A 14788-nucleotide genomic window follows, 5' to 3' on the forward strand; every position below is an offset into this window, starting at 1 on the left:
ATTTCTGGGAATAATGCAGAAGGTGCAGGATCAGTTCATTCCAAAGAGGAAGAAAGATCCTAAGGGGAGTAAGGGGCAGCCATGGCTGACAAGGGAAGTAAAGGGCAGTATAAAAATAAAAGAGAAGAGGTATAACATAGCAAAGATGAGCAGGAAACTGGAGGACTGGGAAGCTTTTAAAGAGCAACAGAAGATAACAAAAAAGGCAATACGCTAAGAAAAAATGAGCTACAAAGGAAAACTAGCCAAGAATATAAAGGAGGATAGTAAAAGCTTCTTTAGGTATGTGAATAGCAAAAAAATAGTTAAGACCAAAATTGGGTCATTGAAGACAGAAATGGGTGAATTTATTATGGGGAACAAGGAAATGGCAGACAAGTTGAACAGGTACTTTGGATCTGTCTTCACTAGGGAAGACACAAACAATCTCCCAGATGTAATAGTGGCCAAAGGAACTAGGGTAAAGGATGAACTGAAGGAAATTTATATTAGGCAAGAAACAGTGTTGGATAGACTGTTGAGTCCGAAGGCTGATAAGTCCCCGGGATCTGATGGTCTGCATCCCAGGGTACTTAAGGAGGTGGCTCTAGAAATCATGGATGCATTGGTAATCATTTTCCAATGTTCTATAGATTCAGGAACAGTTCCTGCTGATTGGAGGGTGGCTAATGTCCCACTTTTCAAGAAAGGAGGGAGAGAGAAAACAGGGAATTATAGACCGGTTAGCCTGACGTCAGTGGTGGGAAAGATGCTGGTGTCAATTATAAAAGAGGAAATTACGACACATTTGTATAGCAGGAGAAGGATCAGTCCGAGTCAGCATGGATTTATGAAGGGAAAATCATGCTTGACTAATCTTCTGGAGTTTTTTGAGGATGTAACTATGAAAATGGACAAGGGAGAGCCAGTGGATGTAGTGTACCTGGACTTCCAGAAAGCTTTTGATAAATTCCCACATAGGAGATTAGTGGGCAAAATTAGGGCACATGGTATTGGGGGCAGAGTACTGATATAGATTGAAAATTGGCTGGCTGACAGGAAACAAAGAGTAGTGATTAACGGGTCCCTTTTGGAATGGCAGGCTGTGACCAGTGGGGTACCGCAAGGTTCGGTGCTGGGATCGCAGCTGTTTACAATATACATTAATGATTTAGATGAAGGGATTAAAAGTAACATTAGCAAATTTGCTGATGACACAAAGCTGTGTGGCAGTGTGAAATGTCAGGAGGATGTTGTGAGAATGCAGGGTGACTTGGACAGGTTGGGTGAGTAGGCAAATGTATGGCAGATGCAGTTTAATGTGGATAAATGTGAGGTTATCCACTTTGGTGGCAAGAACAGGAAGGCAGATTACTATCTAAATGGAGTTAAGTTAGGAAAAGGGGAAGTCCAACGAGATCTAGGTGTTCTTGTACATCAGTCAATGAAAGCAAGCATGCAGGTACAGCAGGTAGTGAAGAAAGCTAATGGCATGCTGGCTTTTATAACAAGAGGAATTGAGTATAGGAGTAAAGAGGTCCTTCTGCAGCTGTACAGGGCTCTGGTGAGACCCCACCTGGAGTATTGTGTGCAGTTTTGGTCTCCAAATTTGAGGAAGGACATTCTTGCTATTGAGGGAGTGCAGCGTAGGTTCACAAGGTTAATTCCCGGAATGGCGGGACTGTCATACGTTGAAAGATTGGAGTGACTGGGCTTGTATACACTGGAATTTAGAAGGATGAGAGGGGATCTGATTGAAACATAAGATTATTAAGGGATTGGATACGCTGGAGACAGGAAGCATGTTCCTGCTGATGGGTGAGTCCAGAACTAGAGGCCACAGTTTAAGAATAAGGGGTAGGCCATTTAGAACAGAGATGCGGAAAAACTTTTTCACCCAGAGAGTGGTGGATATGTGGAATGCTCTGCCCCAGAAGGCAATGGAGGCCAAGTCTCTGGATGCAATCAAGAGAGAGTTAGATAGAGCTCTTATAGATAGCGGGGTCAAGGGATATGGGGACAGGGCAGGAACGGGGTACTGATTGTGTATGATCAGCCATGATCACAGTGAGTGGTGGTGCTGGCTAGAAGGGCCGAATGGCCTACTCCTGCACCTACAGTCTATTGTCAATTGATTACAGTATATGTATATTGAATAGATTAAAAATTGTGCCAAAAATAGAAATACTGTATATTTAAAAGAAAGTGAGGTAGTGTCCATTTAGGAATTGGATGGCAGAGGAGAAGAAGCTGTTCCTGAATCGCTGAGTGTGTGTCTTAAGGACCTCCAGCACCCAGAGCATGCCTTTTTTCCACTGTAATCATCAGGTAGGAGATACAGAAGCCTGAAGGCACACACTCAGCAATTCAGGAACAGCTTCTTCCTCTTACACCCTCCCCCGCCATCTGAATGGACATTGAACCCATGAATACTACTTCACTTTTTAAATATTACTTCTGTTTTTGCACTATTTTTAATTAAATTATTTAATATATACTTGATATAGGAAAGAATAAGTAACAATTACATTATTATTTATTTCATTGTAGTGCTGCCGCTAGGTTAACAAATTTCATGACATATTAAACCTGATTCTGAACCTGACTTGCCTTCAGTTTTTATTTTTACTTCCTCCTCTGTGGGATAAGGCTCACAGATATCAATAGCTATTGACCCTCCAATTTAAATGGTGAATCTACATGCATGACGTCAGACATTGAATAACAACACAAGACCAAAATATTGTGCTGAAATAATCTGAAATGAAACATGAAACTGCTGGGAATGTTCAGTGGATGGAGGGAGAACTGGTTGACATCGGAGATAGAAAAGAAAATTAAGGATTTAAGTTTCAAGAGGCAGGGTTATGGTGGGAGGGGAAATAAAGATGTTTAAAAAGGAGGCAGAGTTTTGAAAGAGTGAGGAATTTGAGGGTTGCAGGGACAAAGAGATGAGGCCTGGCACAAATGGTGCAGGATCATTCATTGAATAGTAGGATAGTTTTGAGAGACTACTCCTATCTTGGGTGACATTGGTATTTTTCCAACTTTCCAGTAACCTCTCCTTGCACATTTTTTAAATCTACTTGTTACATACACCTGTTAGGGTACATTCTCCAGATACCTTATGAGGTAGCTGTAGCCTTCAGCCAGGAGCAGATGTCATCAGGTGGTTCCCAACCTTCAGAGTGTTTCGACCCCTAACCACGACACTCTCCAGCTGGTGGGCCAGCAGAGATGGCCAGATCACTGCCCATCTGCTCCTGGCTTCCAGCTTCCCTCCTTTCGCCTACTCCAAATCCAACAAGAGGCTTGTTCTGCCTCTTACCCCATCCTATAAGCTGCTTGTTTGTTTTTTTTTGCTCCTTTCGTCCAGGCCCAGAGCTGACAACAGAAGTAATATGCCTTGACCTTCAACAGTTAACTTCCTAGTTTAATCGCTTCCTTCCAATTTCTTGATTGCTTGTTTACATTGAAAACATTTTCTTCAATACAAAAGGATACTGTAGATTTTATATATTGTGGTCCATTAGCAACACATACATTAATCACTTGGCAATGTATTGTCCTGTCAATTGTTTCCTTGTAGTGGCATTCCTTAGATGACCTGGAGTGGAAAAGAATTATTTTTTTAAATATTTCTTTGTTTCCTAGTACAGTGGATTCTGGATAATTGGGCCATTGGTTAACCAGGGCAGTCACCTATTTGGGATAACCCTTGAAGAACAAAAACTAATTGGAAAAAATTGCCAGGATTCCCTTTGTTTATTTGGGGCAATATGCCGATTATTGGGGACGGGACTATTGCTGAACAATTTTTTTGTATTTCATTTAAATAAATTTGTTACTTGGTAAAATGGTAGCTTTTTTTAAAAAAAAATGCCTTTTTTAACTATTTCCATGAAAGTTCATTGTAACTGCAGAGAAGTAAAATGACTATGCTTCCATAAACTCCAAGATTCTCAAAAGTTAACTCATCAGGTCATAAATGCTTATTAAACCTTCAACAGTACTCAATGATGAATACCTTATCAGAAAAAGAATCACTCCATTTGATCAGCTTTGCACATGCTGGACTAAATGTCACAGTATTGAGTTCCTGCACCTCACTTCAGTTTGGTATTTTTGTTTTTAACCCTTGCTCTCAAATTCCTGTATCAATTTTTCAATGATTCCTGTACTTAGAGTGACAGTGCAGTGTTCCCTGGTGTGATCTAACCCAGTGATTATGGAGCCATTTTTTTTTTGGAATGTGGTCCTGAAAGATTGGTCCTCCAAGGAAAAAAAAATAGCTTTAAAATCTGTTCCCTTAAGATGATCACATCCCAAATGCCAAAGATGCAGATGCCAGAACAATTAAAGTAGGCATTTTTCAGTGGGCTGTTTAACCATAGGATGCATTGCAGCCAGGTTTGATACTATCAGTACACTAGCCCTAATGAAATTGGCTGGCTGAGTTCTTGAGCTCAACTAGTGATTGCTCAGTAATGAGGTCTGAATGTGATGAGTTTTTTTTCGGTATTTTACCTTTTTCTTTACACCTTTTCACAACTACTAAGATTTTGCCTTCAAACCAGGGGGCATAATTTTAAGGTGAGTGGAGGAAAGTATGGGGGGGGGGGTTATTGGGTAGGTTTTTAATCAGTGCTAGGTGCGTGAAATGATGGTGGTAGAGACGTACATTAGGGACACTTGAGAAACTTGGATGAGCACATGGGTGAAAGATAAATGGAAATTTATGTAGGAGGGAAGTGTCAGACTGAACTTAGAGTAGGTTAAAGGGTCAGTACAACATTGTAGGCTAAAGGGCCTGTACTGTGCTGTAGTGTTCTATATAAAGTGCATGGTTACAGAGTCTCCCTGCTTTCTCTCTTCCCCCCCCCCCCCCAAAAAATGGTTCTGGGTTCCCTTCCTTTTGATTGTTGTACTCATGATTGAATTGTGATGGCTGTGCAGAATTTATCTAGAAAGATCAACTTACTTCAGACTGGAATCTGAATCCACTCCAAATTTAAGAATGACTTGCAATTATCTTCAGCTATCCTCTGTGAAACTAATGTTAGGCAATTCTAGTCCAATGGATAATTTGCTCAATGTTCAGTACTACATTGCCAGTCACACACAACCCATAAAGAGGAAACATCAGACAGATGAGGGCAGTGGGATAAGTAAATTAGGGCAGTGTAGAAATTTTATTTTGGTATCTGACCCTTGCTGTACGTTAATCAGAGCATTCTTAATGCTGATGTTTGGTGCTACTGATTGCAACATTACTGCTACTTACCCTGGCTAAGATAGGACAGTGTTATGGTGCTGCTAACCTCCATTGTATACATAGTCCATTGATCCTTTGTTAATGCAATATTACCTTTGTTCCTAGCAGCATGAGTCAGTGGGAGAAGCTCAAACAACTGGATACAAAGTACTTGGAGCAGTTGCACCATCTGTACCAGGATGAAAACTTTCCCATGGATATTCGGGAGTATCTTGCTCATTGGATTGAAAGTCAGGACTGGTATGTTAAGATGTGAAGGAAGAACCCATTTCTACTTAAATAAAAGTGCTGCATTCCTTGTATTAAATGCTTCATTCACTACCTTTTTTATAAGTACTTCTATCATCTTAGAGGTAAAGAGACAATGATTGAGGAGGTTTTTCTTCTCTTTTATCCTTTCTGTAAATATGCCTGCCTCCTGCTCTGGTTCGAGTATTCTTGCAACAGGGGTGACATGTAGAAATCTAAGTTTTCTACAAGAAGAATGTTTCTGTTTTTTAATTAAGTGATTGAATTGTTGCATTGTATTCTTAATTCGGGATGTCACATGTTGGAGTTCTTCACTGAGGCCTGAGTGATACTGAATGCAGAAACTAATTTTTTAATTTTTGCTTGTTGGTTCAGATAAGCATTCAAAGTTTGTGTATTATTGGTCCTGTGGAAAGTTGTGATTAAGTTGGCTAAGTAACCACTTTGACCTGACCAGAACTAGGTGAATACGAGTAAATTGCACAATTTCCATGTCCCAGGTACTGGCAGGATGGAAAATATTATTATTGGTGTTTGATCAGCTTGATTAGTTCCTGAAGTTCATGTGATGGGATGAAATAGTGGCTGAAATCTTTAGCCAATACCTGAAATGTATAGCTACATCAGAGACTAAATGCAAAGGTAACACAGTCCTGGTGACTGAATCCAGTCTTCAGGAGGTAATACGAACAGGCAAATTAGGAAGGTTTAGACACTTTGGCCCCTCAACCCTTCTCTACTATTCAGTAACCGAATAGTTGATCTGTGACCTACCTACAAACCTTTTAATCCTCCCCTTTTTACTGAAGGATCTGTGCTACCTCAAACAATACTTGAAATGCCCTGCTTCCACTATCCTATTAGGACATCTCATGACTCAGAAATGAGGGTTTTCTTTGAATGGGGAACCTGATTTTGAATTCTTCCACCCCCAAGAGGAAATGATTTCTTCATATCCATCATGTCAAGGTTCCTTGGGATCTTATCTGTTCCAGAAGTTTCCCCATCTTTTTTTCTAAAACTCCAGCAGAGACTAGCTTAGCCTGTCCAACCTTATAAACCAACCCACCATTCCAAGAGCAATACACAAAGCACTGTGTATTGATGGTCAAATCCATGTCTTTGTATTCAATTTACCTTGCCATAAATGATAACATTCTATTAACTTCCCTAATTAATTGCTTTGCCTGTATTACTAGTCTCTTGTGAATACTGCATGAGGCCATTCAGATCTCTCTACATCTAATAACTCTAATCTCTCATCATTTGGGTCATGTTTTAAATATTTTCCTGCATTCATCCAAGTCATTGATGAGACCACATCTGGAGTACTGTACACTGTTTTAAGGACCGATATTAACATCTTGGGAACAGTTCTGAGAAGGTTATGTGTGTTGCTCTAGATTTTCAGTATCTGTAGAATCTTGTTTTATTTCTCATCTGATCCCTGGAATGGGTGGTTTGTCTCATGAGGGGAAAATTGGACAGGTTGTGGCTGTATTGTGGAGTTCACAGAAGAGAGAGAGAGAGAGAGAGAGAGAGACACTGCGGGGGGGGGTGCGATTTTATTGAAACATACTGGATCATGAGGGAAATTGGGTGAATGTGGAAGATGTTTCCTCGTGTGGGAAATCTGGAACTAGGTCATCACTTTCAGATAAAGGGTTGCCTGTTTAAGACTAAGGTGGAGTTTTTTCCCCCCTCGGTGAACTCTTTCCCTCCAAGGCCAGTTATGATAGAATCTGAATATTTTAAAGGCAGAGATAGATTGCTGGCTTATTAAGGGTTTGAAAAGTTTCTGGCAATGGGAATGTGGGTGGAGTTGAGGTACCAGTTGGATCAGCCATATTTTACTAAATGGTGGTGCAGATTTGAAGGTCTGGGTGACTTAATCCTAATTGGTCTGCTCTTATCCCCCTCCCCTCTTCCCATCAGGCACCAGGCCTTACAAAGCATAGTAGAGCTAGTGGCATGACGTTTGCATCCATACTAATCTATGTGTTGTGATTTTCAAGATCATGAACCACTGAAATGTGTAAGATGATGCCCAGATATGTTTTGAATTGTACTGTTTGCCTGAACTTGTGGAGAATGGCCTATTTAGTGCACGTCAGTCCCATGTGACACCAGATTGCTTGGATATTCTCCATATATTTTGTTTTACAACTTGTCCAGATCCTTCCGGAACTAAGCTGAGGGAAATCTAGAGGATGAGTGATGCTAAGTGACTAATGGAATCCATGAGACCAAAGAATGTTTGGAAATGCATGAGTCAGTCAATTTAAAAAAAAATTGACAAAATAGTTAAAATTGGATATTGGTTTAAACACGCCAAGCTGATTGCATTGCTAAGGAATGTAGAAAGATTGAGTTCACCATCTTTGTTCCTTGTTTTTCTTTTCCTGATCTTGCCTCTCTTGCACATGCTGACTCATAGTTGTTGGGTCCTATGGATGCCACAGCCCTTTTTTACATTTAAATTCAGTCAGTGATTCATTTTAGTTCCTTGTATCCTTTGCAGTGATTACTTACTTTGAGCTTGCAAGTAAGATCTATTGATAAGTTTTTTCAATACCATAGATAGGAGATGGGTAAAGAGAAGTTCAGAGGTTTTTGTTTTGCAAAAGGTCTTAACAGTGGAGCATAATTTTGTGAAGTTCTAACATCTACTTTGAAGTAGAGGGACTTGTATTTGAGATTTTAAAAGTTGGCTCTAGTTGCTCAGAAGTGGCAAGGTGTCTGTGGCATTATATAACATGGAGAAAATTTGATGGGCTGAATGGCCTAATTCTACTTCTGTTTCTTTTGGACAGTTAAATATAAGGAGCGAGATAAAGCAGTGTACGCAGTTTCAAAACAGAATGAAGTATGTCGTCCTATTCTCTTTCCAGGGATAAAGCCATAACCAATTACTCACTGGCCACCATTCACTACCAGAATCTGTTGGACCAAATCAACAATCAATACAGCCGCTTTATACAGGACAAGTTGTTTGTTTGCCAGCACAATTTCAAGAGATACAAGCATAATATACAGGTATTGTGCAGTCTAAATCCTAAATCGTTGCTGTTTACTGTTTAAACTGGCTGCTGTCGACTTGTAGCCTGGAATAGTGTATAGAGATATTACTTTGAGCTGAAGTGCTGGGATAGAAGGAAACCATGATATTTTGGCTCCCGAATTGAATTATTTGTCTCCAGTTGATTCATCCCCCCCTCCCCACCCCCCGGCTCTTCTCCAAAGGTATGCTTTCATTTGTATTAGTTGACTTCCATTCTTTGTTTGAAGCTGCACACCAAGAATGATTACCCGGAGGCTGATTTGTCATTTGGGCTGTCATCAGCTAATGCTGTACAGCTGGAATTAAACCTCGTTTGTCTGCTTTGTATGGCTGTTACAGTTGGCATATTGGCAGAACTGATGCTGTTCTTCCATGTATGTACTTGTCAGGTATTTCTTCTCTTCTCTATTCCACCCTTCCCCCCCCCCCCCCCCCACAAACTCACATTTTTACATGTTTAATTAACATTAGGAAATGTGTTTTTTTTGGGGGGGGGGCACGCTTTATTGACTAGGTTTATAAATGACTTGGATGGTAGAACAGAAACCAATATATCCAAACACATCGGGCAGCACTGCAAGCAAATGATAATGATGATTTATAGATTATGCCAGTGGATATTAAAAGTATGCAAGTGAATTTAATTGCTATCAAGTGCATTATCCTCCAATTTGGAGGCGAGGGACTATGGATGCAATCTGGAGCAAAACACAAATTGCTGGAGGAATTCTGTGGACCCACAGATGGATGCCTATGTGTTGGGTTCTTCTAGCAGTTTGCTTTTTGCTGGATCCAATTTCTTAAAAGAGCCAATAACTTTCTAAATATTAAAAATCTATAAACAAGGGAGATCCAATGAGATCGAGGCCCATGTATGGGATCATCAAAATATCACAGTGATCTAACAATCCAGAGTGCTCACAGAATGCCAGCCCTTCACATAAATAGGGCTAGAATAAGAGATTGAAAGTTGCACTGCAGCTATAAAGTCCCAGTTAACCTGCATCTGGAGCACTCTGAACAGTTCTGAATCCCACATCTTAGAAAGCTTTTCCTTAGAGGCAGTACAAATGTTACAGAATGGTCCTGGGAAAATAGTTGTCAAAAGTATTAATCTTGAATGACCTCTCCCTCTCTTGGTCCAGAGTGAATTACTCCAATTAGAGCATCCTTGACAACAATGAGGTTGCAACTTTAATCACAGCTGAGATCTGAAATCAAACCTGCAATCTCAGTGATCTCTATAGCATAGCCACACACTGGGAACTTAAACTGGCTGCACATCCAGTTTCCTTCCACATTCCAAAGACGTGCAGGTTAGGGTTAGTATATTTTGGGAATGCTGCATTGGTACCAGAAGTGTAGCAACACTTGTGGGCTGCCCCCAGCACATCCTCAAACGGTGCTGGTCGTTGATGCCAACAGCAGCAGTATTCTGTGGGGCAATGCATAAAATTACTATACGTTAAAACAATAGGAAATGGTGCAAAAAGAAAAGATCCAAATGGTGAGGAAGTGTTCATGGACTGTTCAGAAATCTGATGGCAGATGGGAGGTGAATCTGATGAAGTGGAGCATTCCACTGTACCTCATGTAGTTCCTTTTATCTTGCTTTCAAGTAGGCAAATTAAGTGAATTTAAAAATTAAAAATTCTTTGATTGCTTCTGGGTAAAACTTGCATTTGGGGAAATGGAAAGTTCTTGATTTGCTTCATTACAGTTACAATTGGAGACCAATTCCCTCAAGTGGGAAGTGAATGTTAAAGAATTTTGATTTGTTTTGATTTTAAAATGCCATGTAATGCATCATGGTTTTTCTTGTTTTTTTTTTTTAACCTCTACTTCCCCAACTTGAGTGCAAAACTCAAAGCAGGTCAGCCTATAGTCATGTGGACCTCTGCCCCGAAATGTGTGAATATCTTAGCAGGGTCACTGGAGAACATTCTGTGACACCTGGGATTTTTAAAGTCAAGCTTCAGTTATGAAAGGATATTCAATTTTTTTGAGTGGTACACCACAGGAATAGGCCAATCAATTTAATTAATCCTATCTGCCTACATCCCCCTCTTCTTTCCCTGTTTAAATACTAAATCATTGCTATGGTACCTGCTTTCACTACCTTTGCTCACAGCACATTCCAGGAATCTATCACACAGTCTGTGTGTGTTAGTTACAGTATATAACTTGCCTTGCATATCTCCTTTAAACTCTTCCCCTCTCATCCCAAATCCATGCTTCTTAGAATTTGACATTTTCATCCTGGGAAAATGACTGACTATCCTATATATGCCACTTTTAATTTTATACACTTCTATCAGGATGCCCTTGGCCTCCAATGTTTCAGAGAAAACAGTCTTGAGTTTGTCCAAACTCTCATTGTAGCTAGTACACCTCTTGGTAAATTTCATCAGTATCTTCTCTGCAGACTCCATATTCTTCATGTAATGTGATCAGAGCTGCACAGAATACTCCAGATTTGTTCTAGTCCATTTGTGTTTGGACTGCTAACATAGTCACAGCTGCAACGTGACTTCCTAACTTTTGTACTCTGTGCCTTATCCATGATGGCAAGTATGCTGATCACTTGTATTGCCACTTTTAGGGAGCTATGGACTTGCACCCCAAGATCCCTCTGTAAATGCTCCCAAGGGCTGTTTTGTCTACTGTATACTTTCCACCTGTATGTGACCTCCCAAAATAAATCACTTCACACTTTCCTGAATTGAACTCTTATCTGCCATTTCTCTGCTCAATTTTTCAGCTGTTCTGTACCCTGCCAAGTCAATGCATGTTGCTGGTACTATCTGGCTGCTGGTAGTAATAAGCCTCCCATCTTTTGGCCTTTGCTTCCCTTCCAAAAACATTTCGAGTCAATGGAGCCCAGTGCAAGAACCAAGTGAAAGAGACATTCATGGTGCATCAATACCATCCTACCTTGTATTTCCATATTCCCTGTGGTTCAGATGACCAGAATCTGTAATGTGACATTGGAGACCAACAGTGAATTTGAGTATTCTGTAGCTTTCAGCTCCCAGATATATTAATTATATGAATATGTTGCAAACTGTGCATACCAATGAATCATAACGGGTGAGGTAGTCTGCATTCTAATTTTAGCAATGTTAAACTTTTTCGTGCTTTAATGACGTAACTTGATTTGTACTGTTGATACATGTTTTGCATAGAAATTGTTAGTTGTGTTACACCTGTGAAATCAAATACAGAAGTAGCATGTGCAAAACTTGTATTGCAGAAATTTTTTATGCACATTTTTTACACTTGTTTTTGACTAAACTGGATTGTTTTGCTTTAGGACTGGTTTGGCAATTCATGTTTTTTAATAAGTAAATGATTTCAAATAAGTTATTTTGTTTGGCTGTATTTCATCAACTGTACTTTACTCTGTCTTTTGTGTTAGTTGCGGTTACTGAATTGCCTCAAGCACCCTGACGTTGTTGGGACCAGCAGAGGTGAAAATAAGATCTGAGATTTCTGTTCCCTCCAGCTTGTTTGCTACTTTTAATTGGCCAGATTGCTGGTATTTCTAACTCTTTCCATGGTGGTCATAGAAACCAAAGGCACAAATTCATAGAGTAAGTTTTGCAGTCATGATGTGTTTGTGAAAGGGGAGCAAAAGAGAAGCGATTTCCTTCCAATAGTCTCACTTCAGTACGTGTAATGTTGGCTGCCATTTCATGTAAGTACTGAGGGAATGTTGCACTCTTCCAAGGATAGGATTCTCCCAGTGTTTCAGCTGGCTTCCTCTTGTCATTACAACTTGCTAAATGCTTACTGTGATTTGAATCATGTGCGCAACATTGCTGCAAAATTTGTCTACAAAGATTTGCTGCAGTTCAAAGTAATTGACTGAAGGAGCTTTCTTTCTCAAGCATTGGCTGCATTTTCAAACCCTTAATGTTGTACCAATTTTTTTTTTGCAATATCATTTCCAAACAATATCTCCAGCTATGAAATGTGGAAATGCATCCAATGAATAAGCAGAACAAGCGCAAAATTTGAGTGTCTAAGCTTTGAATGAAGGAATGCGAGAATAATAGAGCAATATGGCTGCAATTTAGAATTCCCATTCTACTAGTTTAATAAAGTATGACTATTGATTCTACCTTTAAGGTTAAATGCCTGCTTTCTTTATTGCAAGAGTGAAATGATCATTGCCAGTTGTAGCTGCTTTACTTGACTGTCATAATGTGACTCTCAAATATGTTGTCTGAAACCAAGATTTTCTAAATTCGTAGTCCTTTTCATTGAATCTTAGATTAAAGAGCATGAGTACTTCTGAAATTTTGTATCCCTGCAGCAATCCAACTCTGGTTTGGCTCAGTAAACTAAAAATGACACCAAAGTTGCAGAAATTTTATGATCTAGATTCTGAGTAAATGGGTTTATGTTGCAACAGGCAGTGTGTTTGAAGTGGGACTAAACCTTTTCAATAGTCTTGTAATCATTTTGTAGCTCATGATAGCTGGGAAATGGAAATCTGTCCTCACTATTTTGAGTTGATCAGTCTTTAACCATATAACAATCACAGCATGGAAGCAAGCCATCTCGGCCCTCCTAGTCCGTGCCGAAGTCTTAATCTCACCTAGTCCCACCTACCCGCACTCAGCCCATAACCCTCCACTCCTTTCCTGTCCATATACCTATCCAATTTTACCTTAAATGACACAACTGAACTGGCCTCTACTACTTCTACAGGAAGCTCATTCCACACAGCTATCACTCTCTGAGTAAAGAAATACCCCCTCGTGTTTCCCTTAAACTTCTGCCCCCTAACTCTCAAATCATGTCCTCTCGTTTGAATCTCGCCCACTCTCAATGGAAACAGCCTATTCACGTCAACTCTATCTATCCCTCTCAAAATTTTAAATACCTCGATCAAATCCCCCCTCAACCTTCTACGCTCCAATGAATAGAGACCTAACTTGTTCAACCTTTCTCTGTAACTTAAGTGCTGAAACCCAGGTAACATCCGAGTAGATCGTCTCTGCACTCTCTCTAATTTACTGATATCTTTCCTATAATTCGGTGACCAGAACTGCACACAATATTCTAAATTTGGCCTTAACAATGCCTTGTACAATTTTAACATTACATCCCAACTTCTGTACTCAATGCTTTGATTTATAAAGGCCAGCGTTCCAAAAGCCCTCTTCACCACCCTATCTACATGAGACTCCACCTTCAGGGAACTATGCACTGTTATTCCTAGATCTCTCTGTTCCTCTGCATTCCTCAATGCCCTACCATTTACCCTGTATGTTCTATTTGGATTATTCCTGCCAAAATGTAGAACCTCACACTTCTCAGCATTAAACTCTCATCAGCTTGTCTCGGACTTTCACCCCAGTAAAATGTTAATCATAGTTATCGAATGTAGTAGAATGGAGAGAATTTCTATACTAACAACCATTGCCTTTCTACTTTACCTGCAGGGCCTTGGGCAGAAGAGGACAAAAGGGAAGCTTTAAACCAAATGCCCTGGTTACTGTTTGTTAAGATAACTAAAAAGCAGTTGCGGGCTGGCTACAGTATAAATAGCAATATTAACGTGTTAGTGTTGTAATGTGCGTTTACTATCAGAAAGGATTGTGGGGACATATTCAGTGATAAAGGAAATCAAATAACTACTTAAAGGGAGAGATTAATTGCTTGATTCTGAATAAGCAATTGGAAAGCCCTTTAGAAGAACCAGTGGGGGCATAGTTATATCACCTGTGTACTACAAGAAGGAACCTACAGTCATCACAGTAAGCTGCTCTGTATAGCATGTTAATACTTTGGCTTCTCTTTCATTAGGCTTATTATGGAGAGGACCCTGTTCTATTGGCAAAGAATGTCGCTTCTTACCTGAATAAGGAGAAGATGATCCTAAGCAATGCTGCAGAGGATCAGCAGGTATGAAGAATGCAAATGAGGGCCAAAGTATGTATTTATTTATTAATCCGCTAATCTTTTCTTTTTGGTAGTTCTTCAGGAGCCTAGGCTGTCAGACGAACCTGGATCTCTCCAGTACACTGACCATTCGCAATGTGGGGCTGTTCAGTCGTGGTGTGGAGCTGATTTAATCTAGTCTTAGACTGGTGGCCTTGTTTTATTGCATTAGTATCACGTCATGCTCCTTTCAAATAAATCTCCTTGTGCTTTTGGTGAATGCGCATGAAATGCTGCAATAATGATGCGTCCAGTAGCCAAGTGGTTCCTTG

At 40.0% G+C, this 14788-nt stretch overlaps 1 protein-coding gene across 8 annotated transcripts in view; it reads left to right on the top strand.

Annotated features, from left to right (window-relative positions):
* LOC132384801 (signal transducer and activator of transcription 1-like) overlaps window positions 1-14788 on the top strand; it is a 94310-nt gene that overhangs the window by 4786 nt on the left and 74736 nt on the right. For 3 of the 8 annotated variants that reach the window (XM_059956316.1, XM_059956322.1, XM_059956320.1), the window contains exons 2-4: window positions 5360-5494; window positions 8395-8539; window positions 14382-14480. In XM_059956316.1, the coding sequence (XP_059812299.1) occupies window positions 5360-5494; window positions 8395-8539; window positions 14382-14480 (379 nt within the window). Of the gene's footprint in view, window positions 1-5359; window positions 5495-8394; window positions 8540-12013; window positions 12262-14381; window positions 14481-14788 lie in introns of those variants that run through there. The other 5 variants (XM_059956317.1, XM_059956318.1, XM_059956321.1 and 2 more) reach the window with 4 other exon arrangements.

Source organism: Hypanus sabinus, chromosome X1 (genome assembly GCF_030144855.1).
Source record: "Hypanus sabinus isolate sHypSab1 chromosome X1, sHypSab1.hap1, whole genome shotgun sequence".
NCBI lineage: Eukaryota > Metazoa > Chordata > Chondrichthyes > Myliobatiformes > Dasyatidae > Hypanus > Hypanus sabinus.